Source organism: Lycorma delicatula, chromosome 1, assembly GCF_047948215.1.
Source record: "Lycorma delicatula isolate Av1 chromosome 1, ASM4794821v1, whole genome shotgun sequence".
NCBI classification, from domain to species: Eukaryota; Metazoa; Arthropoda; class Insecta; order Hemiptera; family Fulgoridae; genus Lycorma; species Lycorma delicatula.
Window position 1 is genome coordinate 403,379,235 of NC_134455.1, and position 27,055 is coordinate 403,406,289.

General features: G+C 34.1%; 1 protein-coding gene across 1 annotated transcript in view; it reads left to right on the forward strand.

Annotated features, from left to right (window-relative positions):
* Positions 1 to 27,055, forward strand: part of LOC142317426 (salivary peroxidase/catechol oxidase-like) — a 299,683-nt gene that overhangs the window by 99,085 nt on the left and 173,543 nt on the right. Inside the window, exons 5-6 of the mRNA XM_075353986.1 lie at positions 11,938 to 12,111; positions 24,691 to 24,855. Of these exons, the coding sequence (XP_075210101.1) occupies positions 11,938 to 12,111; positions 24,691 to 24,855 (339 nt within the window). The remainder of the gene's footprint in view (positions 1 to 11,937; positions 12,112 to 24,690; positions 24,856 to 27,055) is intronic.

A 27,055-nucleotide genomic window follows, 5' to 3' on the forward strand; every position in this document is an offset into this window, starting at 1 on the left:
CTGTTAAAAATAATAATTGCAATTGCTGTTTTTAAGATGCGTTCTTAAAGGCAGCAATTGCAATTACTGTTTTTAGTTTTTTGTAATAGTGTAATAGGTATTTAACTTTAGTTTGAAATATTCAAATTAAAACTTAATTTTTGCTTTTGTTTTTAATCAGCCATCACCTTCCTTTTTTTCCTCTTTAGCCTCCAGGAATCACCGTCAGGGATTACTTCAGAGGATGAATGAGAATATGTATGAGTGTAAGTGAAGTATAGTCTTGTACAGTCTCAAGTAGACCATTTCTGAGATGTATGGTTAATTGAAACCTAACCACCAAAGAACACCGGTGTACACGATCTAGTATTCAAATCGGTATAAAAGTAACAGCCTTTACTAGGATTTGAACGTTGGAACTCTCAATTTCGAAATCAGCAGATTTGCGAAGACGCGTACACCACTAGACCAATCGGGTGGGTCAGCCATCGCCTTCCTATACCGCCTGAACGCCCCCAATTTTTTATGAGTCTTCTCCCGACCCCCTTAAGGCCTCTAGTCCCCACAAGCGGGCGTTATCCCCCACTTTGAGAACGAATACTGTAGAGCCTCGTGATGGAATCATGGCAGCTGGAATGGGACACCACGACCAAGGGAAGATTCTTGTATACGTTTACACAGGATCTGGAGGGATGGTATGTCTCGAGCTCGTTTTTAAGGGCAACGGGTGCTCATCAACCACGCAGATATTTGAACCAATATCTGTTTCGGTTCCGCCTGGCAGCTGATGAGCTGTGCGTCTGCGAGGAGGTCCAGTCAAATGAACACATAATGATTCACTGCCCTGCTCTTCGGAGGAGTCAGAGAGTGGACCGGAACTTAGAGATCAAAAAGAAAATTGGCGACTCACAAGCGGCGAGTCAATGTGCCGAGAGCTGCATTGTCGGACCGTGTGGGAGTTCATTGGTGCGGTTGCTTTATTCAACCGACATCAATAGTTTACCTAAGGTAAAAGACTCCTACCGCACTGTTGTGGGAAGCTAACCTAGAGATATATATGGCTAACCACCAGCCGATTAAGGCTCCAAGCGCTTTAATATGGTATACAGGTAGTTGCTGGCATTCAGCGATCTAGGCGTGGCAGCGAATTTTTGTGTAGATGAAGCAAATTTTAATTTATGGATGTCATATATATTTTTAATAGTTGACGGGGTGTATCTACCATTTTAGTAAATGTATGACAAGTGAGCGGTTGGGACACGTAAGCCGGTGGTCTATGGCACCGCCCTTAGTCCGATCACGCAGTTATGTAAGCTCTAGAAGCTATTTAGGATACTGGTCTCTAAACTATTCGAGGCTCAGTTGCCATTTGTGGTATAGACTTTCGGTCTTATACTTTAGGGCGACCGAATGGGGTGCTGTTGGGAGACATGTTAAGTAAACCAATATGTCAATGATTTTGAAGTAATACATAATCCAGTCAACACATAAAAATTTATTGTACTTCAGTTGTTAACATCAAAGTTAGATTACAATACCTCCACATTATGAAAGGAAATCTTTCAAGTAAAGGTTTCCCGCTTTAAAAGGTTTCACAGAATTTCTTGAATTTAAAAGACTGATGCTTGAAAATATTAATGCAAATTAGTCAAACCATCAAGACATAATTCCAAGGGACAACAAGACAACAATGGAACTAAATCCTACACTAAACGTTTTAATATAAATGCTAACATGCAGTATAACGCAAATAGTTTTAACTGTTATTCAAAATTTAATTATAAGGAATTTCTAATTTGTAATTCTAATTATTATTTACATTGTTGTAAGAAATTTTTAAATTTTTCTGTTGGTAAACGGAAAGAAATTTTGGAACATAATAATTGTTCAGTTAAAGGTCATTCAGTTGACGAATGTTATTCTAAAGATGTATGTTAGATTTTTTCTGAAAAAACATAACACTCTTATTCATATAAATAATATTAATTGTAAATTAAAAGACAATAAGTATGAAAAAAATAATCATTCGCCATTTAAACTGCAATCAAACGAAAACATTATCCACCGCATTATGTATTACCAATGATACACATGGTAATATTCATACATGTCAGTTTTACTAGACTGGCAGTCAAGCGAATTTTTGTACTTCTAATTCGCAGGAAGGTTAGAACTTCCATTTGTAAAAAATTATATTCCTATTTTAGGAATAAATAATACATTTTCTCATTCTGAATATAGTTATAGAGTAAGTTTTCAATCAAGTTTGATGATTTTTAAAACTGAATGGAAGGATACTAACGTAGTGAACAAAGAGGTTGTAACATAATTTTCGCGAGCCGCGACGGTAGATAGTAAATATATATACCCGTATATATATATACTAGAATACCGGTTGCGGCCACGCCGGCGCAATGGTCAGGAGGGTTTAATAGGTCAGAGCTCTACCTACTCAACCACATGTGTTCATTAAACTCATGTTTGCGAGAATAATAATGATAGATGAAAATTTAAGCCTGTTTAATTTATAAAAAATATATATATGTGAATTGTAATTTATTCAGCACAACAATTTGATCGTACAAAAACCAATAATTAATTTTTAGATTTTCCTTCGCGGCTTCGCTCACAAAATATATAATAATAATACAAAAATAAATCGAAAAAATTACAATGAAATTGCAAACAGTACGTTAAGAGTCTCGTAGATATCATTTCTTCCGCTGAAAAACAAAATTTTCTGTAATATAAATAAAACTGTTTTTATCAAAACGATACTAATATCAAAAAAGGTAAGAGACTACATTTCTATTATCAAAATCTGTTATTAATTTAGAATTAAATATATGTTATAGAAAATAATAGATAATAAACAATGTTTAAGCCTTCCATATAATAAGCAAAAAATAGAAAAATTTGTTTCAAAACTCTGTACGGCCCGACTTCATTTATTTAACAACTGTACGGTGTACTCCAAACAAAATACATCTAGCCAAAACAACAATTTTGTTCTACAATTTAATTTACTCAAAGTCCCCTTGATTTACTCAAAAATCATGAAACAGCTTCAAAAATTTAGTCAGCCTCCAATGAAAACATACTCTATCCTTCTTTGTTAAAAATAAATAATAACTTTTATGAAAGTGAGACTTCATTTATTAAACAACAAATAATCATAAGAATTGTACATGGTGATTTTTTAGTCCTGTTACCCAATTGTTAATGTCTGGTAATTTTTTTCTAATAAAGGGAAATTTCGTGTCACAAAACAAGTGACAGGAGTGTTGGTAGCGCTACTGAACAGGTATAAATACGACAGTGTGAGTTTATTCTCCTTGAAGAAGAACGAAGAGGTCTTCGGGAGAAGAAGAGGGAGAAGATGAAGAAGAAGGAAGACCAGCCACTCGTCTCAACATCACGGACTGGAGTCCGGAACAGAGCCCAGCAGAGATGCGTCCTGAAGGGCAGCCATACCAGAAGCGGATGAAGAGCTTCTTAACAACCTCTCCTAATTCAAACTTACAATCAGACCAAATAACCCAGCAATTGCGACTCCTCCGGAAAAGGGGACGCATTGCTCCCTCCTTACAGATAGTGCCCCGTTGTGGCGTATTCCTGCTAGCCTATTAAAGAGTTAGCACCGAAAGGACTTCAGTGGACGGTCTGAAGGGGAATTACGTCGGGAGGACAGGCTTTATAAGCCTAGCCTTCCGCGGTCGGCCCATAAAATGGGTTCGATAACGCTGGTATAACAACGGAATTGGAATGCAATTAAATCCGTCTTAAATTCACTCAAATAATAATAGACAAAAATTGAAAAATTAGATCCGAGATTGAAAATAACCTTTTAAAAAAAAAAAAAACAATAAGCCCGATTAGAAGGATCCAGCAGCAAGGGACTCTGTCCAGGCTCTGCGATGGAGTGGGGAGTGATAGACTCCTGCCACCTTTGCATTCCCCTATTCTCCTTGAGCTGTGTAAACTTTGGTGCCGTTTCCGGTCGTGTTACGAACAAAATGTCTTTTACCATAGAACAACGAGTTTTTATTCTTGAACAATATTTTGCTACGAAATCGTACGCGAGTGTAAAAGAATCATTTCAAATTAAATTTGTTGGTGTTCCTCCGCCATAAAAAATGTCAATTTCTAGGCTAGCAAACCGATTTCGAGAGACAAGTAGTGTTTGCGACAGAAAACGTAGCGGTCGACTGACTAGCTTGACAGATGTCGTTTTAGAGGATGTGAAAACAAGATTGCTCAATTCTCCACGGAAAAGTTTACGAAAACTTTTCACGCAATTCGGTTTGACATATTCGATTGTTCAGAAACCCGCTAAAAAATTGAAATTGTATCCGTATCGCGTACGATTAGTCCAAGAGCTTCAGCCTCCAGCTGGAAAAACCTTTTCTAGCGTGCATAAGTGCACGCTAGAAAAGGTTTTTTTTAAATTCCCAGTTTAATGGGTTAAAATGAAATATTAATATAATTTTACAATATTTTAATTTCTCGGTAACAAATGTAGATATCAACTTCTTTTTGTGGTGTGTTTAATCTCCGTGTGAACATCTAAAAACCAATTTATAATTTTTTTCAAATTCTGACTTTAAAATGTTAAGATGATTTTTAAGAAATCCTGTTTAAAATTCGGTTATTTTTACTTCTGTTTATGAAATAAAGGAAGTATTGTGATCATGGAAAATTTTCGTTTTCAGATTTTAACGGAAATATCAATTTTGACCATCCCTGAATCCATTTTAACTAGTTTCGACGTGACGTATGTACGTATCTCGCATAACTCAAAAACTATTAGCCGTAGAATGTTGAAATTTTAGATTTACGACTGTTGTAAAATTTAGTTGTGCACCTCCCCTTTTTATTGCAATCGACTGGACCAAAAGTACTCAAAATCGTAAAAAATTTGAATTTGAGAGATTTCTCTTAACTGGAGTAATAAGCCCTCATTGAGAGCTTTTCAACGATTTACTATAAGTGGTACTTATTTTTATTGTTTCCAGAGTTATAATCAAATGAAATTTTAGTTAATAAAATATTTGGATCTTACAACGGAAGGCATATCGGTTCGAATCAGACTTCAGCTCCCTTCTTTTAGCCTTTTTTTTTAATTTAAATATATTGATTTATTAATAATTGTTAACTTCTGATTGTAAAAAAACTTTTACAATAAATAAAAATATATATGAAAAAATATCAGAAATTACTAATGAAATAAAATTTTATGAACTTATCATTTTAAAAAAAATGTGTAAATGTAATTTAATAGGCGTACAAGGAAGTCGTGTGTTGTCCACATCAATATGGTGAAACATCTGATAATTCGTTTTTTTTTTCATTTTGTTGATGGTTACATCATAATAACTTTTAAAAAAAACATAGTACTAGATAGATATAATATTTACATTTATTTAAAGAGTAATAAAGGGATTTTTACTCTATCCTAATATTTCATGAATTAATAATTTTATAAATATTTGATGTGAACTAATATTTTAGCAACTGTCCACTTTATTAAAGAATTGGAGAATCGTATTTCAGTTTCAAATGAAATTAGATGAAATGCAGCAAAAAATGTGTATATGTAATTTAATTGGCGTACAAGGAAGTCATGTGGTGTCCACATTCTTTTTTTTTTGTCTTCAGTCATTTGACTGGTTTGATGCAGCTCTCCAAGATTCCCTATCTAGTGCTAGTCGTTTCATTTCAGTATACCCTCTGCATCCTACATCCCTAACAATTTGTTTTACATATTCCAAACGTGGCCTGCCTACACAATTTTTCCCTTCCAATATTAAAGCGACTATTCCAGGATGCCTTAGTATGTGGCCTATAAGTCTGTCTCTTCTTTTAACTATATTTTTCCAAATGCTTCTTTCTTCATCTATTTGCCGCAATACCTCTTCATTTGTCACTTTATCCACCCATCTGATTTTTAACATTCTCCTATAGCACCGCATTTAAAAAGCTTCTAACCTTTTCTTCTCAGATACTACGATTGTCCAAGTTTCACTTCTTATCCACATTAGATTTTTAAAATTTTTCTGTAACAAATTTAGATATCAACGTGATTTTTGGTGTGTGTAATCATCATGTGGATATTTATAAAAACTTAATTTAATTCCGAGATTATAGGTTAAAATGAATTCTTGAACTTTTTTTTTGAAACAGCAGCCAGTCACGTCACATACAGTTAACAATGGCAGTGGCTATGTTGGTAGATCCACTGTGCCGTGCACTGTCCCTCCCCTTAAAAAATTAAAATTACAAAAACCCGAAGTATATTTGCTAGCCCAAATCTACTGAATATCTCTTTTATTATAGTCAGAAATGGGGAAAAATTGTAATCATTGTTCAAAAGTATTTTACCTTTTTTCACCATTTTCAATGTGGATTTAAAAAAATCTATAAATTAATTCTTAGATATTTACATGAAGATTTCACACACCAAAAATCAAGTGGATATCTTTTTTTTATCGAGAAATTAACAAAAAAAAAAAATAGTAAATTTCATTATTACACCATTTTAATACTTTAAACTCGGAATTTCAAAAATCCTTTCTTATTGAGCACTTACACTTTAAGAAAAACATGTATATAAATTTCCATCAATTCATCTTCAGTAGTTTTTGCTGGGCGTTGATGAATCAGTCAGTCAGTCAGAACAAGTTGTTTTATAAGTGCAGATAGACTGGAGAAAATCATTTTATAAAGCAAGGAGGCTGCGCCCCATCGACACTTCGCGGCCAGTATTTCAACATTTTTCTTACCATGTTGTAATACGAGATGTGGTTGTTAAATAACGAGACTAATGCTACTACAGAAGAACTGCGCATGGGCCAAATTTGTGTCACCGGCAGCTGTGTAATGCAAAGTTTTTTTTTCGATTGTTGCTACTCCAGTTTCCGTAGACATATTAGTCTGGCCGTGGTCTTCGTTTGGATAACATCTCTCTTTTTGTTTTGCTGAAAAGATTATGTGTTTTATTAATTAAAATAATATCCTATTAAAATAATAATCCTGCATAAGTTTATAGAGGATTTGGAAGAACGGTATGCCTCGAGCTCGTTTTTAAGGGCAACGGATCCCGGGTACCCACCAACCATGTTAATTTAAACCAATATCTTTTTCGGCTCCACCTTGCAGCTGATGAGCTATGCGTCTACGGGGAGGTCCAGTCAAATGAACACCTGATTATTGACTGCCCTGTTCTTGGGGGAGGGGGCGAGAGACCGGTCCACCATGGAACTTAAAGGACAAGAGGAAAATTGGCGACTCACAAGCGGCGATTCAATGTGGCGAGAACAGCATTGTCGGACCTGGATGCGGTCGCTTTGTTCAACCGGCATCCATAATTTACTTAAGGGAAAGACTCTTACCCCATTTCCGTGGGAAGCTAACCCTGAATATGGCTGACCAATTATTATTGTTCCAAGCGCTTTAATATGTTGAGTGGGTACTTGGTGGCATTCAGCGACCTAGGCGTGGCAGCGAATTACTGCCTAGACGAAATAAATTTAATTATGGATGTCATACATATTTTTAGTAGTTGACGGGGTGCGCCTACCCATTTTAGCAAATATATGACAAGTGAGCGGTTTGGACACGTAAACCGGTGGTGTATGGCATCGCGCTTATTCCGCTCACGCTGTTAGGTAATCTCTAGGTACTAGTTAGGACACTGGTCGTTAAACTGTTTCGAGGCTCAGTTGTCGTTTGTGGAAAGACATTCGGTCTTATGGTTTACGGCGACCAAATGGGGTGGTGGCGGGAAAAATTCCATGCAAACCAAAAACCAAAATTATTTTATTAGAGCAAAGAATTGTCGTGAATTTTCACGTGAAACTTGGAAAAACCGCTACTGAAATTTATCTTTTATTTAAAAAAAGTATAACGCAATGAATTTTTATCACGTACGCAGGTTTTGAAGTGGTTTTAGCGTTCCCAAAATGGCCGTTGAAGATAGTATTCGCCCGGATCGCTCTTCCACGTCAAAAACTGATAAAAATATTGAAAAAATTAGTAATCTGATACGATCTGACCGTCGGTTTTTAAATTTTAATTTCTTGCTCAACTCCGTGAAAAAATAAGAAAAAAACGACCCGAATTGTGGAAGTCATGGGTTCTTCATCAGGACAACGTACCGGGTCATACTGAATTGTCTATCAAGACGTTTCTAGCCAAGTATAATATCCCAGTGTTAGACTGTACGCCTTATTCGCCTGACCTGACACCATATGACTTTCATCTGTTCCCCAAGGTCAAATCTGCATTAAAATAAACAAGATTTCAGATCGTTGAAGCTGTGAAAGAAAAAGATGCAAGCGTCATAAAAGAGCTCACAGAAGAAGACTTCTAGCACTGTTTCAAATATGGGAAATTTTTATGGAACGTTGTAGGAATAGAGGAGGGGTGTATTTTGAAGGGGATGATAACTAAATGTGTATAAATTTAAAATAAAATATTTTACAGTATTAGTCTCGTTATTTAATAGCCACATCTCGTATAGGGAGAAACAATGTTTGCTCATCTCGATTCAGAGTTGAGGAGAAATTTTCACTAAGGTCTCATTAGGTGTACGTTGATTTTGCAAGTGCTTAAAGCCATTAATCGTCCCAGTAGATCAATTAGCTCTCCAGTTATTGTATTTTTTTCTGTTTTCAGTATTTTCTTACAATATTCCGTTGTTATTTGTAATAAATATTTATTAGTAAATTAATTAATAATTACGATTTTATAAAACATTTCTGCATACTTTATTAAAATAGTATATAAATCAAATAATATCGTATCAGGGAAAGATTTTTATACAAACTGCTTCTTTCATAGTTTTTCTATATTTATAACAGTTAAATTCGTATAAAATTCAATTCTACAACAATTTGTTTAGTACAAATTTAGTCTTCAAATTAATGTTTCTATCATTCTTTAAGCTTTAGAAAAATTGAAGTAAAAAGAAAGCTATTTTATAAAAGTTGGGATCATCCCCCTATCCCCCTGATTGAGCGAATGTTAAAAAAGGGATAGAATATGAGGTGACGGTTCCATAATACCTGGTGATACATCGTGGGTAGCCGCATCCATAAATCCAACAGCAGAAAAGTTGGCAGTTTTCTCTTTTTTTTTTCTTTTTTTTAATGGAACGAAGTTCCCTCTTTATCGTTGTCTCCAGTGATTTAGGACGTCTTTAGGCTGTGGGAGTGCTCTTTGATGCAGCTTTGTTTGATAATATTAAAGCCCTCTATTGTCTCTAGGGCGTCCTACTACGGCCGACCGGCTTCATTCTCTCCCTCTGTTCGACCTAAAACTCACCCCACTGTGTTCACTAACCGTAAACAGATTAAAAGATCTTTGGCCAGATGTTTTGACCATCTGATCTTCTGTCTGTACCTGAAAAACACATCATAAGTGTTAATTATCTACTTTGTCTACAATTTATCGAGGAGAAAATCGAGTACTAATGTGTTATTCTAAATGTTTCGTTTACAAGTTAAATACATTAGAACAGTTTTTAAAATCTTGTTTTATTAATATATTGAATATAATTTTTTTTTTGTTCTAGAAAAGGTAAGAATACTTCACATAAACAACGCCATGAATATTATATATATAAAAAAAAACCAAACAAAATTATTAACAATACATGAACTCCACGGCTGAGTACGTAGGGTCTCGGCATTTGGTACGGAGGTCCCATGTTTGACTCCCGGTCAGGCATGGCATCTTTTCATACGATACCAATTTCCACTGGACTAATGATCATAGCTGTTGATACCCGTTCTTTCATAACCCACCAAAAAAAATTCATGAAATATCTGTAATTTTATACAAGAAATAAAATATAAAATATTCATTAAAAACTACTCTGATTAAAGAATTTACTAAATAATGAACTGTTCGTTTTTTATTACAATTTTTTGTCATTGTTTGTTTTTTTTTTAAATTAATGTTTCTTTATCGAAAAATAAAATATCACATTAAGTCATTTGATTATATTACACGGTGACAAAGATTATCTTTTTATTATCTTCAGTCATTTGACTGGTTTGATGCAGCTCTCCAAGATTCTTTAGCTAGTGCTAGTCGTTTCATTTCGGTATACCCCCTACAACCTACATCCCTAACAATTTGTTTTACATATTCCAAACGTGGCCTGCCTACACAATTTTTTCCTTCTAACTGACGCTCTAATATTAAAGAGACTATTCAAGGATGCCTTAATATGAGGCCTCTCTTTTTTTAACTATATTTTTCCAAATGATTCTTTCTTCATCGATTTGCCGCAACAACTCTTCATTTGTCACTTTATCCACCCATCTGATTTTTAACTTTCTCCTATAGCACCTCATTTCAAAGGCTTCTAATATTTTCTTCTCAGGTACTCCGTTCGTCCAAGTTTCACTTCCATATAAAGTGACGCTCCAAACATATACTTTTAAATTGATTTTTGATGTAAACAAATTATATTTCTGACTGAAAGCTCGTTTCGCCTATGCCATTCGACATTTTATATCGCTCCTGCTTCGTCCATCTTTATTAATTCTACTTCCCAAATAACAAAATTCTTCTACCTACATAATCTTTCCTCTTCCTATTTTCACATTGAGTGGTCTATCATTATTTCTACTACATTTCATTACTTTCGTTTTGTTCTTGTTTATTTTCATGCGGTAGTTCTTGGGTAGTTCATTGTTTCTTCTAAATCCTTTTCACTCTCAGCTACAATTACTATATCATCAGCAAATCGTAGCATCTTTAACTTTTCATCTTGCACTGTTACTCAGGATCTAAATTGTTCTTTAACTTCATTAATGCTAGTTCTATGCAAAGATTAAAAAGTAACCGGGATAGGGAACATCCTTGTCGGACTTCCTTTCTTATTACGGCTTCTTTCTTATGTTCTTCAATTATTACTGTTGCTGTTTGGTTCCTGTAAATGTTAGCAATTGTTCTTCTATCTCTGTATTTGAACCCTAATTTTTTTAAAATGCTGAACACTTTATTCTAGTCTACGTTATCGAATGCCTTTTCTAGATATATAAACGCCAAGTATGTTGGTTTGTTTTTCTTTAATCTTCCTTCTACTATTAATCAGAGCCCAAAAATTGCTTACCTTGTCTCAACTCTTCTTCTGAAACCAAGTTGTTCTTCTCCTAACACTTCTTCCACTCTCCTCTCAATTCTTCTGTACAGAATTCTAGTTAAGATTTTTGATGCATGACTAGTTAAGCTATTTGTTCTGTATTCTTCAGATTTACCTGCTCCTGCTTTCTTTGGTATGACTATAACACTCTTTTTGAAGTCTGACGGAAATTCCCCTTTTTCATAAATATTACACACCAGTTTGTATAATCTATCAATCGCTTCCTCACCTGCACCGCGCAATAATTCTACAGGTATTCCGTCTATTCCAGGAGCCTTTCTGCCATTCAAATCTTTTAATGATTTCTTAAATTCAGATCTCAGTATTGTTTCTCCCCTTTCATCCTCTTCGACTTCCTCGGTCGGAGTGTCACTAACTGCAGTATCATCATCAAAATGTGCGAATAAGTCAAATGAAATTTCGTTCATATTAATGTTAAAGTTTTTTTACAAATTACAGTCCATTCTTCTTCTGAAATTGAGAAAGGGTCACAAATTCATCTTGATTTAATACACTATTAAACTGAATTTACTGTTATCTATTCTTCTTTGGAAATCGTTTACAGTATGTAACGAATTCTTAAATGAAAACTTTTTAAAACACTTTTTTCATCAAATAAATAATATATATATTAAGTCCTCGAAATTTTCGAATAAAGGAGGTGATTTAATTCGATTTAAAGAAGATTGTTCAAGGGAATAAAATAAATATTCGATCTAGGGTGTTATTCGAATTAAGAAGGTTCGATTTAGGGAGGTTTGACTGTATATATATCTACATATATTTTTTTTTTTGTTTTACAGGAATTAGTGAACTTAGACAAGGGTTGGATGGTTTTCCATTACCACCAGCAAGAGCCGTTTCATCTAGGGTGCATAAAGACTTCTCTAAGGAACATGATCACATCGTTACGATTATGTTTGTAGCTTGGGGACAGCTAATCGACCATGACTTGACTCTTACAGCTGAAACTAAAGGTAAATAATTCTTAATATATTCTTCTCGAATACCCAATTAAATTTTATCAAGTTAAACTCATTATTTATTTTAACCTTTATATACATATATAAATAATATATATATGAAATGAATGTTACACTAACAGATACCAAATCCAAGGTTAAATTCAGGGGAGAAATATCTGATCCATTCGACATCAAAACAGGACTGAGACAAGGAGATGGACTGTCACCGCCCTTGAGTGCCCTTGAATTTATAATATGGGTTAGAAAAAATTAAATAAAGACAACGTAAAAATAGGAAAATGTATCTCAGTAAATCGCCTAGGCTTTGCGGACGATTTAGCCCTACTATCGCAAAATATAGAAGAGGCCAGATACCAAATGTCAACACTGGAAGAGATTGCAGGAAAAATCGGTCTAAAAATTTCATACGAAAAAACCAAAATTACGGTGAGAGACCCACTATGCATAAGCAAAGTAAAAATAAACAATAATGACATAGAACTAGTAGAAAACTTTAAATATTTGGGGGGAAACATCACACACAACCTCCAAGAAAATCCAAACTGGGATGAAAGAATAAATAAACTCATCAAAGCCACAATAAAAACACAAAACATCTATAACAAAAAATGCATATCCATAAACACAAAAATAAGACATTATAACTCAGTTATCCGACCGGAAATACTTTACGGATGCCAAACCATATTTGGACCTTACCGGACAAGGTTTATCGAAAAACTGGAAAAGATTGAAAGACAGATTCTACGACGATGCATCAGGAAAAACATTAAAAAAGACCGGATTTGGAGAATTATTCCAAACGAAGAAATTTACAAAACTATCATCCCGATAACTAATAAATTTAGAAAGAAGACAATTTCCTTTCTAGGACATATTTTCAGAACGGAGGAGACCAGACTTATCAGACGGATAATCGAACTTTTCTGAAACAAGAAAAGCAGACCAAACTGGTTATACGAAGTACAGAAAGACATGGAGGAATTAGACATAACCCGTGAAAACCTAAAAACGAAAACCGGAAACTATGAGAAATTAAAAAAATAAAGAAACAAGATTCTTATCAAAACCCAAGAAAACAATAAGCCGGGTGTACTGTGAACAAGAAAGGGCAAGAAGTTCTGAAACCCTTAGAAATTACTGGCAAAAAAGAAAAGCTGAAAAACAACAAATCAGCAAGAAAAGAAAGAACTTGCCAAAAAAAAAAAAAAATGAACTAAAGTGATCCATTATGGTCTTAAAAAAAATAATGAATGTTTGTTTGTTTGTCCCGTATGTGTTCCTATACAATTCATCCGATTGCGATGAAATTTTGGTGAGCTGTGCTTATACACGCGATGGTTTCTTTATTAGTTTGGATGCTATACGAAGCTCTGGGTTAGAGATATTTCTAAAAATTCTATATATTGCCCGATTTGGCTCATATTAAGACTATGTGTTACTTACACGGAAAGAAATACCTCTCCAAAAAATGGACCCGCTAGATAGCGCTGAGGTCAAGATATTTGGAAAAATAGCATTTATGGTCTGATTTTTCTCATATTCAGAATACACATATTAGTTACGTGAAAAGGAATATTTTCGTGAAAAATATACCCGCTAGGTAGCGCCGGTGTCGAGATATTTACGAAACAAAGAAATATACAAACAGACTTCCTTCTTCTACGCATATAAAAGGCAATGTTTGTATGTGTGTCCACTTTTTTTTTTTTTTTTTTTTTTGTCTTCAGTCATTTGACTGGTTTGATGCAGCTCTCCAAGATTCCCTATCTAGTGCTAGTCGTTTCATTTCAGTATACCCTCTACATCCTACATCCCTAACAATTTGTTTTACATATTCCAAACGTGGCCTGCCTACACAATTTTTCATTTATTTTATATTCCATTTATTTTATAGTGTGTCCACTATAAAATAAAAAACTACTGGACCGATTTACGCGCGGGGAAAAAAGTGAAAAATGGAAAATAAAAGTGGGAAGGGTGAAGGAGAAAAGAAACTAAAGGGGGAAATAAATGGAAAGGGGAAAAAGGAAAAGTGAAAAGTTAAATTTTGTGAAGTTCCGGAATGTCCATTTTTTTAAAGTTCTATCAAACTTTCAACTGTATTCATTTTATGTAATATACTTAAATCTAGCAATATCGAAGCATTGTCTGGTCTGCTAGAATCAAATATAAAATTTATTTTTTGTTTTATAATGGAATATAAATGTTGAAACCTCCGGAACCACCCTTAGGTATTGCTTCAGAGGGTAAGATGAAATGGAAATTTTTGTAGTGTGTGAAAATGCCATGCCTGACCGGGATTCGAACCCGGGACCTCCGAATTAAATTTATTTTTTGTTTTATAATGGAATATAAATGCTGAAACCTCCGGGACCACCCTTAGGTATTGCTTCAGAGGGTAAGATGAAATGGAAATTTTTGTAGTGTGTGAAAATGCCATGCCTGACCGGGATTCGAACCCGGGACCTCCGGATTAAATTTATTTTTTGTTTTATAATGGAATATAAATGCTGAAACCTCCGGGACCACCCTTAGGTATTGCTTCAGAGGGTAAGATGAAATGGAAATTTTTGTAGTGTGTGAAAATGCCATGCCTGACCGGGATTCGAACCCGGGACCTCTGGATGAAAGGCTGAGATGCTACCATTCGCGCCACGGAGGAGCCCGGCGTTCAAACCGTACTTGGCAGTTTATTTAGTGTTTTTAAAGAAAAAATTAAATAAATCAGTTGATAAAAACTAGCAAAGAATTGTATACCTTTCCCGGCTTTGTTGTTGACGCTTTTTTGTTTTAAATAGGGTACTCCATAGTCGTTTTTAATATTAATGACTTAATTGTTTATTATTTAGAATACAATTTCGAAAAGAAAAAGAATGTTCAGTTAAAAAATTTGGGTCCGATTTGACCGATATGATCAAATGATAATTTTTAACTTAAAAATTATGCAGTATTAAAACTATAATTTAGTAAAAGAAATCAAACTTTTTAGAAAAACGTTGTTGGACCAACTTGAACCCATTGATCAAATAACATTTTTATAAAAAAATTACATTGTATTTAGAATATAAGTGCTAAAAAACAAAAAAATTAAGACGTTATACTTCCTTGTACGAAATAAAGGAAGTATTATGATCTCAAAAAATTTCGGTTTTCAGATTTCAACAGAAATATCCATTTTTCACCATCCCTGAATCCATTTTGACAAATTTCGGCGTGACGTCTGTACGTATGTATGTATGTACGTATCTCGCATAACTTAAAAACGATCTGAAATTTTCGATTTAGGACTGTTGTAACATCTAGTTGTGCATCTCCCCTTTTTATTGTAATCGACTGAACCAAAAGTGTCCAAAAAAAGCCCAAAATTCCAAGTATCTTGATTTTTTCATAACTGCAATAATAAGCCCTTATTGAGAGCTTTTAAATCATTTATCATAAGTGGTACTTATTTTCATCGGTTTCAGAGTTATAGCCAAATAAAATTTTAATTAAAGAAATATTTGGATCGTAGAGGAAGGCAGTCGGTTTGAATCAGACTTCATCTCCTTTGTTTTTAACTTTTTTTTTCATTTAAATATATTGATTTATTAATAATTATTAACCTGTCATTGTAAAAAAAATTTTACGATGAATAATACTTCAATAATAAAAAAAAAACTAAAAAAATATATTTTTAATGAAGTAAAATTTTATGTACTTTTCATTTAAAAAAAAAAAAAATGTTTATATGTAATTTAACAGGGGTACAAGGAATTCATGTGTTGTCCACATCAGATTTTTTTTTTAATGAAATATTTTTTTGAAAATCAGTGATAAAATGTTTAATATGACATTTTCATTTCCTTTCTTTTTACGGAAGTAGAATATAAATTTTATAATTAATTTACCGGTTCAGTTACTTCTTAGTTAATTAGGAATTAATTCTTAATTCTATTAGTATAATAATATGATTGGGGTGCAATATATGTGTGTCAGGTCATGCAATGAAAATTTATTAGACCTTCATTTGAATATATTCATCCTAAATAAATAATGTTTCTAATTCATATTTAAATTTTAACTGTACTTAAGTGGTTACATAGAATAAATTATGCAAATGGAAAATATTCATGAACTTTCAAAAGCGGTTTCGAAGTAAAATTATTAATACTACATATGTTTATAAGTAATACACTTGTATTGACAATTATAGTTTAATAACCCAAAAATTTTTGCCCAAATCAATTCAAAATCACTCAAAGATTATGTTGAAAAAACCAATTTTTATGCCAGAAAAATGTTAAATATTTTTTTGAATTTTTTTGTTGTACTAAATCAAGATAATATAATTTTTGTTGTATTTTCCATTAACCAGCAGTACATAAACATAATAATAATAATAATAATAATAATATCAAATGATAATTGCATATCTTGTGACCATTTATTATTGCGTAAACCAGTTTCTAATCGACAAGTTTGTTTTTTGCATAGCATACCAAATAAGATAATAATTCAATTACGTTTTTTTTTGTCTTCAGTCATTTGACTGGTTTGGTTCAGCTATCCAAGATTCCCTATCTAATGCTAGTCATTTCATTTTAGTATATCCCCTACATCCTACATCCGTAACAATTTGTTTTACACATTCCAAACGTTGCCTGTCTGGACAATTTTTTCCTTCTACCTGTCCCTCCAATATTAAAGCGACTATTCCAGGATGACTTAATATGTCAAAGATTATGCCACCTTCTCTCTTCTTCTAACTATATTTTACCAAATGCTTCTTTCTTCTTTCTTTCATCAATTTTCCGCAACACGTCTTCATTTGTCACTTTATCTACCCATTACCCATCTTTTTTTTTGGTAATTATTAATAAATCAATATATTTAAATTACAAAAAAGAAATGAAGTCGGATTCGAACCGATGTGCCTTCCCCTTATAAATCCAAATTTTTCATTAATTAAAATTTTATTTGGTTGTAAATCTGGTACCGATGAAAATAAGTACCACTTATGAAAATATCGTTCAAAAGCTCTAAATGAGGGCTTATTACTGCAGATAATAAAAAATTTTAAATTATTTTGATTTTGGACTTTTTTTGACACTTAAGGTCCAATCGATTGCAATCAAAAGGGAGAGTGCACAATTAGATGCTACTACAGAACTAAATACAAAATTTCAACATCCTACGGCTAATCCCTCCTGTATGAATCATGATACCTTGCCGTTGGTGAGGGAACTTGAGTGCTCAGGGATACAGAGTAGCTGGACCGGAGGTGCAACCATATCGGAGAGGTATCTGTTGAGAGCCAGACTAAGGAATGATTCCTGAAAGAGGGCAGCAGCTCTTTCAGTAGTTGTTGGGGGCGTGAGTCAGAATGACTTAAACGGCCATATCAACATCACTCAGTCCTCTGAGTACTGCGCAGTTGAAAGCAATGGAAAACTACAGCTGAATTTTTTTCCAAGAAAATGTGGCTCTCTGCATTTTCACATAATAATAATGGAGGCGCCTTCCTTGGTAAAATATTCCGAAGGTAAAATAGTCCCCCGTTCGGATCTCCGGGTGGGGACTACTAAGGAAGGGGTCACCAGAAAAGTAAAAAATAACATTCTCTGAAATGAAACGACTAGCACTATATGGGGAATCTTGGAGAGCTGCATCAAACCAGTCAAATGACTGAAGACAAAAAAAAAACGGCTAATCACTTTTATGATATGCTAGTTCATACGAGCGTACATACATACGTATGTCTCGCCGAAACTAGTCACAATGGATATTTCCGTTGATGGATGGATATTTCCGATCTGAAAACCGAAATTTTTCGTGATCACAATACTTCCTTTACTTCGTACAAGGAAGTAAAAAACCTTCAACTTAAGTTGAAAAGTGAAAAATTCTATACCCGATCTATGTTAAAAACAATTAAGAATTGGGAATTATAATTTTATGTTACAGTTTTATAAGAGAAAAGATACATCAATATCTGGGACAAAATCATGACCGCTTTTTTAATGTTCAAAACAGTAGGAACAAGTTTTACTTCAATTCTATTTTTATTTTTTTTTTTTTTTGTCTTCAGTCATTTGACTGGTTTCATGCAGCTCTCCAAGATTCCCTATCTAGTGCTAGTCGTTTCATTTCAGTATACCCTCTACATCCTACATCCCTAACAATTTGTTTTACATATTCCAAACGTGGCCTGCCTACACAATTTTTTCCTTCTACCTGTCCTTCCAATATTAAAGCGACTATTCCAGGATGCCTTAGTATGTGGCCTATAAGTCTGTCTCTTCTTGTAACTATATTTTTCCAAATGCTTCTTTCTTCATCTATTTGCCGCAATACCTCCACATTTCAAAAGCTTCTAATCTTTTCTTCTCAGGTACTCCGATCGTCCAAGCTTCACTTCCATATAAAGCGACACTCCAAACATATACTTTCAAAAATCTTTTCCTGACATTTAAATTAATTTTTGATGTAAACAAATTTTTATTTTTATATAATAAAATTAAATACTTTAATTAACTTTATTCGGTAATAAATTATTCCAAAGTTATAAATTTAATTTTAGTGATACCTCTTTCAACGGTGATAAAATTCAGTAATATTTTACTTTATTATTATTTTCTTGAAGCATTCTAAATTTTTTTATAAGCTAAAAATGTTAAAAGGCTTTTTTTTAAACTTATTTATTCATTTCCTGATAAATTAAATTGAAAGATAAAATAAAATATTAAAATTATCAATAATTTATTTAATAAAACAAGGGAAAGAAGGAGATATGAAGGAAAAAAGTTTCATCACGTTTGCCTTAACTTTGTAAATTTTACGATATAAATTATTGAACTTTAGTTATTAAGAAAGATTATCAAATAACCAATTTAGAAAGGCTAATGTCTTGTAAAATGACAGAATTCCTATTCTTAATACCACCCTATGAATTCCTACGTCTTTCTAAACGATAAGCACAAAGAGCTAGCGAAAGGCAACGAGGAGTGAGAGAAGGGAAATAGCAGAAGCTTTGTCTGCTCATGTCAGTTCACATAGTTGCCAGTCCTATATCAAGATGGCTTTGTCGCAATAATTGGATTGGAAGACCACGATAACCCCGTGAATAAATCAGCGACAGACGGCACCCCGAATTATTGTCACCGGATAGAACTACCCCATTACCTGAGCCACCAACCCATTTGTTATTGAATTGGAACAATTTTGAGTTCGCGTATCACTTAACCCCCATCTCTATCTGAGAGAAATATAGCTTGTACGCTTATCCCTTCGCTCGTAACATACACCGATCTCATAAAATGGATATTTCACCTACTCCTTCCCCCATTATGAATTAAGATTGAATCGGTCTAAAAGCATTAGATATAAATTAAATTACGTAAATCGTATAAAAAGTATGTAAGGGCGGTAAGTTATCAAGATTTTTCGTTGATATTAAACTTTAAAAAAAGAAGTAATGAATTTTCTTAATCTTTTCTAGAAGTGAAAATAAAGATGATTTCTCTCTCACTCGCTCTCTCTCTCTCTCTCTCTCTCTCTCTCCCTATATATATATATAAAACTGATTTTAATATATTATTATTTTTTTTTTTTTTTTTTTTTTTTTTTAGCGAAAAACGATTGGTCGTTATCATCGTCCGGAAAATAAATAAAAGTAATTAAAACTTAAAACTAGTATCACAGGAAGCAAAATCCGGAATGGGTGTAAAAGGCCCATTCTCGGATAACAAAAACACAAACATCTAACTTAAAACTACGTTAAAAACTATCATATTAAAAATAAATAAAACTTAAAACTAAAAAAAGAGATAAAACTTACAACTAATATCACAGACGAATTTAAAAAACACAACAAAATATGAATATATATATATATATATATAAAAATTCCGATAAGGAGTGTAAAAGGCTCGCTACTCGGATAACAAAAACAATACAAAGGACTAGAGTAATTAATTTTTTTGTATTAACCCTATACTACGCAAAAACAGAAACATCCGGTTTAAAACCTCTTTATCATTACACAAGATACCACGGATGTTTCTGGGTAGTTTAAATTTACGACGCAATGCCGCATAACATATGCAGTCCACGAGTATGTGGCGCACAGTCACGCGGCAGTTGCATCTTGCGCATAGAGGTGGTTGTCCTCTTGTAAACAGGTACTCGTGTGTGACCCTCGTGTGTCCTATCCGCAATCGACAGGAACTACTTCCTCACGCCGGGGTTTTCTGTATGTGGAGTCCCATGGTAACACAGAATCTTCAATCTGACGGAGTTTATTATCAACGGTAGCCGTCCAATCACCTTGCCACCTTGCTCTTAGTAATTGTTTTACATATTTAATGAAATCAGAAGTAGCAACTCGGGTGGTGAAAGGAGGCTGGTTACATGCTTCTTTGGCAGCGGAATCTGCACGTTCATTACCTGGAATCCCTACGTGGCTAGGGACCCGGCAAAAACTTAATTCTGTGTTGCGATTATTCAACTCAGCGATCGCGTTATAAATTTCAATGACGATAGGATGTTTGGAATAAAAGTTTTTTAACGCTTGGAGAGCACTACACGAGTCACTGCAAATAAGAATTTTTCTATATTTAGGGTTAATGATGTTTAGAGCCTTATTTATAGCGTATAGTTCAGCGGTAAACACACTCGTAATACCGGGTAGACCAAACATATAAGTTCTCTCATTGACAACAAATGCACAGCCAACTGTATCGTTTTGTTTCGATCCATCAGTGTATACAACCGCGTCTGGTTTCATCTTGGAGAGAACACACTGAAACATTTGCTGAAAGACAATAGATTGTGTTGATTGTTTATTGTATGTAGTCAGGTCAAAATTAAAATTAATAAGGTTTATTCTCCATGGAGGATATGAGCAAGGATACGTAGGAAAGAATGACGGTGTGTCAACATTTAATATATTATAGTTAAATAAAGAAAAAAGCGGATTTTTTTTATTTTTATATGTGAAAAATAATTATAAGTGAAATAGTTACCTTTTTTTGTGGTTGTGGAGCGGGGGGTAATCTATGATGAAGTTTTATTGTAAAATTATCATTATATATTTAAATAAACCAAAAAGATTTTTTTAAAGATTTTATATATGTATTTTTTTATTTTAAGTAGATTTCATAAGAAAATTTCTACAATCTTCGCGTTTCACATCCCCCAGACCACAAAATCATCTTCAGTTCAAAAGTTTATATATACATTTATATATAAATCATTTTCTTGTGGACACTATAACTGCCGTAATTTTCCGCCAGACATTTTCAAATTTATACATAAAATATAACGGCACAAAATCTCGGTCGAGTTCGTTAATGGGCAAAATCAAACCATGGGGGTACAAATGGGAAGCTTTAAAAAAAAATTTTTAAAAGTCCCTATAACGTTTATATTAAGTAAAATATCGAATTCGTTTAAAGTTCCTACTATTGTTTAGATAAGGGGTTAAAAACTTATCTAAGTAAAGGTTGTTGATATCACCAACCATTGGCCCAGGGGGTGAAAAATGTGGTTTCGAGGACAAAAAAGATCATACCTCCCTTAATAGGCACAGTATTAAATCGATTTAAAGTGGTCGTTAGTCCACTAAACATTACCTAAAACTTTTATCGCGAACAACTTTTGATATAACCAATCCTTACGGTAAGGGATGGCCAAAATATTTCTGGAATTGTAAAAAGACGGGGCTTGTCGAATGCTAAACATGCAACTATTGTCGTATTGAGAAATTAAAATTTTTTCTTAACTTATAGGTGGAATTCTATTTATCCCCTACTTAGCACCAATGAAATCTACCTTCTCCATCCGGCACGCCGAAGGGATTTTTTTTGGTCTTCCACCACCAAAATTACCTCTAGAAAATATTTTGATTTTTTCGTTTGCTTTGTTAAATGGAAGAAACTAAAAACAAATTCTACTAAAAAATGGATAACCAATAAAGATTTACCTGAGATTTCTTTTTTTGGGGGGGAATAGAGGCGAATTATGATGAAATTTTATTATAATATAACCAGACACAGTAACAGTACAAGGTGAAAAGATAAAGATGATACGATTTGCTGATGATATAGTAATTCTAGCCGAGAGTATAAAGGATTTAGAAGAAACAATGAACGGTATAGATGAAGTCCTACGCAAGAACTATCGCATGAAAATAAACAAGAATAAAACAAAAGTAATGAAATTTAGTAGAAATAACAAAGATGGACCGCTGAATGTGAAAGTAGGAGGAGAAAATATTATGGAGGTAGAAGAATTTTGTTATTTGGGAAGTAGAATTACTAAAGATGGACGAAGCAGCAGCGATATAAAATGCCGGATAGCACAAGCGAAACGAGTCTTCAGTAAGAAATATAATTTGTTTACATCAAAAATTAATTTAAATGTCAGGAAAAGATTTTTGAAAGTGTATGTTTGGAGTGTCGCTTTATATGGAAGTGAAACTTGGACGATCGGAGTATCTGAGAAGAAAAGATTAGAAGCTTTTGGAATGTGGTGCTATAGGAGAATGTTAAAAATCAGATGGGTGGATAATGTGACAAATGAAGAGGTATTGCGGCAAATAGATGAAGAAAGAAGCATTTGGAAAAATATAGTTAAAAGAAGAGACAGACTTATAGGCCATATACTAAGGCATCCTGGAATAGTCGCTTTAATATTGGAAGGACAGGTAGAAGGAAAAAATTGTGTAGGCAGGCCACGTTTGGAATATGTAAAACATATTGTTAGGGATGTAGGATGTAGAGGGTATACTGAAATGAAACGAGTAGCACTAGATAGGGAGTCTTGGAGAGCTGCATCAAACCAGTCAAATGACTGAGACAAAAAAAAAATCTGATTATAAAAATTTTTTAGGAAGAATAACTCAATAATACGCAGAAAAAAAAGGAAAAATAGCAGAAGTTTTTAATGAAATAAAATTTTATGTACTTTTCATTTTAAAAAATTTGTAATGTAATTTAATAGGCGTACAAGAAAGTCATGTGTTGTCCACATTAGATTTTTTTTAAAAAGAATTAATTATTTTTAAGATCATGAACTAATTTGTAAAATTGTTTAATACCTGACCTTTATAAAATTACAGCGTTTAAATGCAACAACTAATTTTCTGAGTGGAAACTTGTTTTAATCTTTTTCATTACGGAATTTAACTATTTTTTTCAATAGTTGAATTATTATAAGTAGTAGTTATTTTTTAAATATTTAATCAAAACAACACAAGTAAAAGTAACATAAATGTACAATTTATCGAAACGAAATAATTAAGTGTGTTGTGTGTGTGTGTGTGTGTGTGTGTGTGTGTGTGTGTGTGTGTGTGTGTGTGTGTGTGTGTGCGTGTACTTCTAGCCGATCAGGGCAGCAAGCCCCTATCAGGGGGCTCCCCTCTCTGGACCCCCCATGTGTTTGTTATCGTCATGGTTGTGGGGATGCTGATAAATAACAATTAAAGCCTGATATGTCCAGGCTTATCAGGCGTTTCCTTTACCATTTCCCTCGTTCTTAACATAGAATCTCTGATACCCTCCTGCTGTAGACGAAACTACAGGTCGAGTCACGGCGTAGCGCAATCGAGATATGCCTCTAGATTATAAATATTCAAAGTTTTTTGATTCCGCCTTCTATATCGATCAACACGGATCCGATTGCCGTTGGTGATAGCATCCATGGTCATCCGATCTGCTCCAATATGATTTATTCCTTTAGGGTTTTATAAAGGATCTCCTGTTTGTTCCTCTACTACCTATTAATCTATTCGATTTGAGGAACAGGATCGAACCAGCTGTCGCTTTCATTACTCGGACGTAATGGTTATAGTGTGGGACGAATACTTCTTTCGATTGTATTGTAACGTATGACGAGAAATGAGAAATCTCACACTGAACTATTGTTTGAAAAATCTGTAAGTTACTCTTTCAATCTATTTGTGATTAATTACTGTAAATCAAATTAAGAGAAAAATAAATAGCTTTAAAACTCCGGTAATGATTTTTATACTGCCTGTCAAAGGAATTCAAAATTACGTTGCAACCAGTATGTTATTACATTATGTTTACGGGTGAAATTGAATACCGAGTATATATATTTTAATAATTAATCACAGAGCTCAAAATATATAGAAATTTGTAAAAAACTGTCAACGCTCAATTGCAAAGTTCAATTGAAAATCTCATATAGAAATATCCAACAAATTTCTCGGGTTAGAATCTCGATGTACGATTTAAATCCTTTAAACCTTTATCCACAATGCTTTTTTTATATATTTTTCTGCTTTTTCGAATTTATATCGATAGATTATGATGAATTTCACGATTTTTAAAATAAAAATTACTCACAGTATGAAATAAATCGTGATTACAAGCCGGCAACAATGAGGAAAGTGTAGCGTGACATAACTACGAATGTGCGGTTTTTTTACCGGTTACTGCACACACCTGATGAAAATAAAAATTTTAATTAATATCCGTTGACATTCAACTTCTAAATTTTTAAAAATATATTTAGTTAGATTTTAAAATATTCAGAGATTTAAATTTTTTTTTATTTTATAAACAGATCCAATTACAAGAAGAGATTTGGAATGTTGCGGTACAGGTGTGAAACATCCAAATTGTTTACCGGCAGAAGTGCCTCATGACGACCCATTTTATAAACACTATCATCAACGCTGTATTAGCATTTTACGTTCATTGGCTGGGGCACGATCTGATTGCAGACTTGGTAAGTAACGTATTTATAATTATTAATTTATTAATTATATTTAGCGTATGGTACCAATTACAGTCAAAAATTACAAAAAAATTCATATAAGCTACTGATTCTGGAGTCGCCTACAGGAAATCATCAGGATTCCCTTCATAAGCTGTCCTTTGGCAAACTACTGTGAACAGTTTGATTTTCACCACACTCAGAAAGGGGCATCGGTGTTTTACCCCATATATACAGGAAATAAGCGCATCTACCATGCTGAGTTCATATTCTGTTTAGCGTTGACCATCTCTTACGTGGCAAATCAAAACCCGGAGACTTTTGAATAATAAATGGGATTTGGTTATTCTGCTTTATGGTCCATTCTTGACGCCAGGCTTCAGTTAGGTTGAATCCTTTCTCTGTAGCAGCAGTTGCTGTTTTGATAAATGGCTTTCTAGATCGAAGGCGACCATGATTGGCATCCTCAATAGATTATCTCTTAACCGAATAAGATATTTAATTATTCGGAACTAGTTAATAATTTTTTTACCAGTTTTATACTAAGCAGATTCTCCAGTCAGGAAAATAAATTATAATTCGGCTATTATTAAAACAATTTAATATCAACAGATATTTATTTTCCTAGCAATAGGTGCAGTTGCTAGTGTATATGTGGCGATCGGTTAAAGTTACTGATAAGGAATTTTTTTGAAATTTGATTCAAATATTTTTATACATCGATACGGTTAAGTTATGAATTTAATCAGGAAAGAGGATGGTATTATTAAAATCTTAAAAAATAACATTTTTTAAGAATATCGAGAGGTTTTTAAGTCGGTACAGTGGTAATATTTTAAGAATTATCAACAGTACTGAAATTTTAAATCTGTTAGACTTGATATAATTTGCTTTATTATTACACGATTGCCCAAAAACAAGTGTTATATATGTATCTATGTTTCTATGTATGTTAGTTTATATATATATATATGTGTGTGTGTGTATTATATATCAAAAAAAAATTGCAATGAATTTGTAAACCGTACGGTTAGAGTCTCGCAGATATCATCGACACTATACAGGAGTGGTTGAGGTTCAGGGGTCTGCAACTGTCTACGGAAAAATGCCGGTGTATTGCCTTTACGGGTAGAAGAGTGCTAGAACCGTTCAATATTTCCATCAACGGTCATGCTATAGAAGAAGCGAATAACATCAAGTACTTAGGAGTTATCCTCCAGAAAAACGATAGATACACCGAGCACATAGTCAATGTATGCAACAAGGCAGAAAGGATGATAAAAAGTCTAAACATCATTATGTCATCGCAGAATGCCCCTCGGGCCTCAAAGCGCCGTTTACAGGCGACCACCGTCGTATCTTCGCTTATGTATGCCGTTCCGGCCTGGTGGCGCTCTATCGCCATCAGGCGCAACAAAGAGAGACCGGCGAGGACGCACAGGTGTGTGCTCCTAGGTGTTGTGTCCGCATACAGGACAGTGTCCTATGCCGCCCTGTGCGTGTTATCGGGTACACCTCCTATTGACCTAATCGCAAAAAAGAGGGTGGAGAGGGCACAAGGCAAGCCAGAACAAGAGGTCAGGGATGCCGTTTATAATATCTGGCAGGAAAGATGGTCGCAGGAAGCTGTGGGTCGATGGACGAGAACCCTCATCCCCAACATCAAGACGTGGTTGTCGAGAAGATTTGGTGAGGTTGATCATCACCTATCGCAGTTTTTTACAGGACACGGTTCCTTCAATAACTACCTGCACAAAATAGGCAAGAGAGAAGAGCCGATTTGCAACTATTGCAACGAGATAGATGATGCTGAGCACACCTTTTTTGAGTGCAATAGGTGGGACACACTTAGACATAGTAAGGCACTCACAGGTATAACTCCAGAGACAACAATAGACTACATGCTAAGAAGCGAGTCAAACCTGAATAATTTTGCTAGTTTTGTTAGACAAGTTGTTCTACAGAAATACTCCGATGAGAGAAGACAAGGTGTTGGCTAGAATAGGACCGGGTGGACAGCCTTGCTGGTGAGGTCCAGCATGCTGCGGTGTGTTGGCACTGATGAGCCACCAAGGACTCCACGGGTAACAGTCAGGCAAGAGCACACTGAATACTGAAGGGACCCGGTACCGCGTCGCGGCGAACTGGGTCTGGCGTGGTGTATTAGTATTGCCCTTTTGGGTCCCCAAGGGGGCAATATTGATAAAGAACT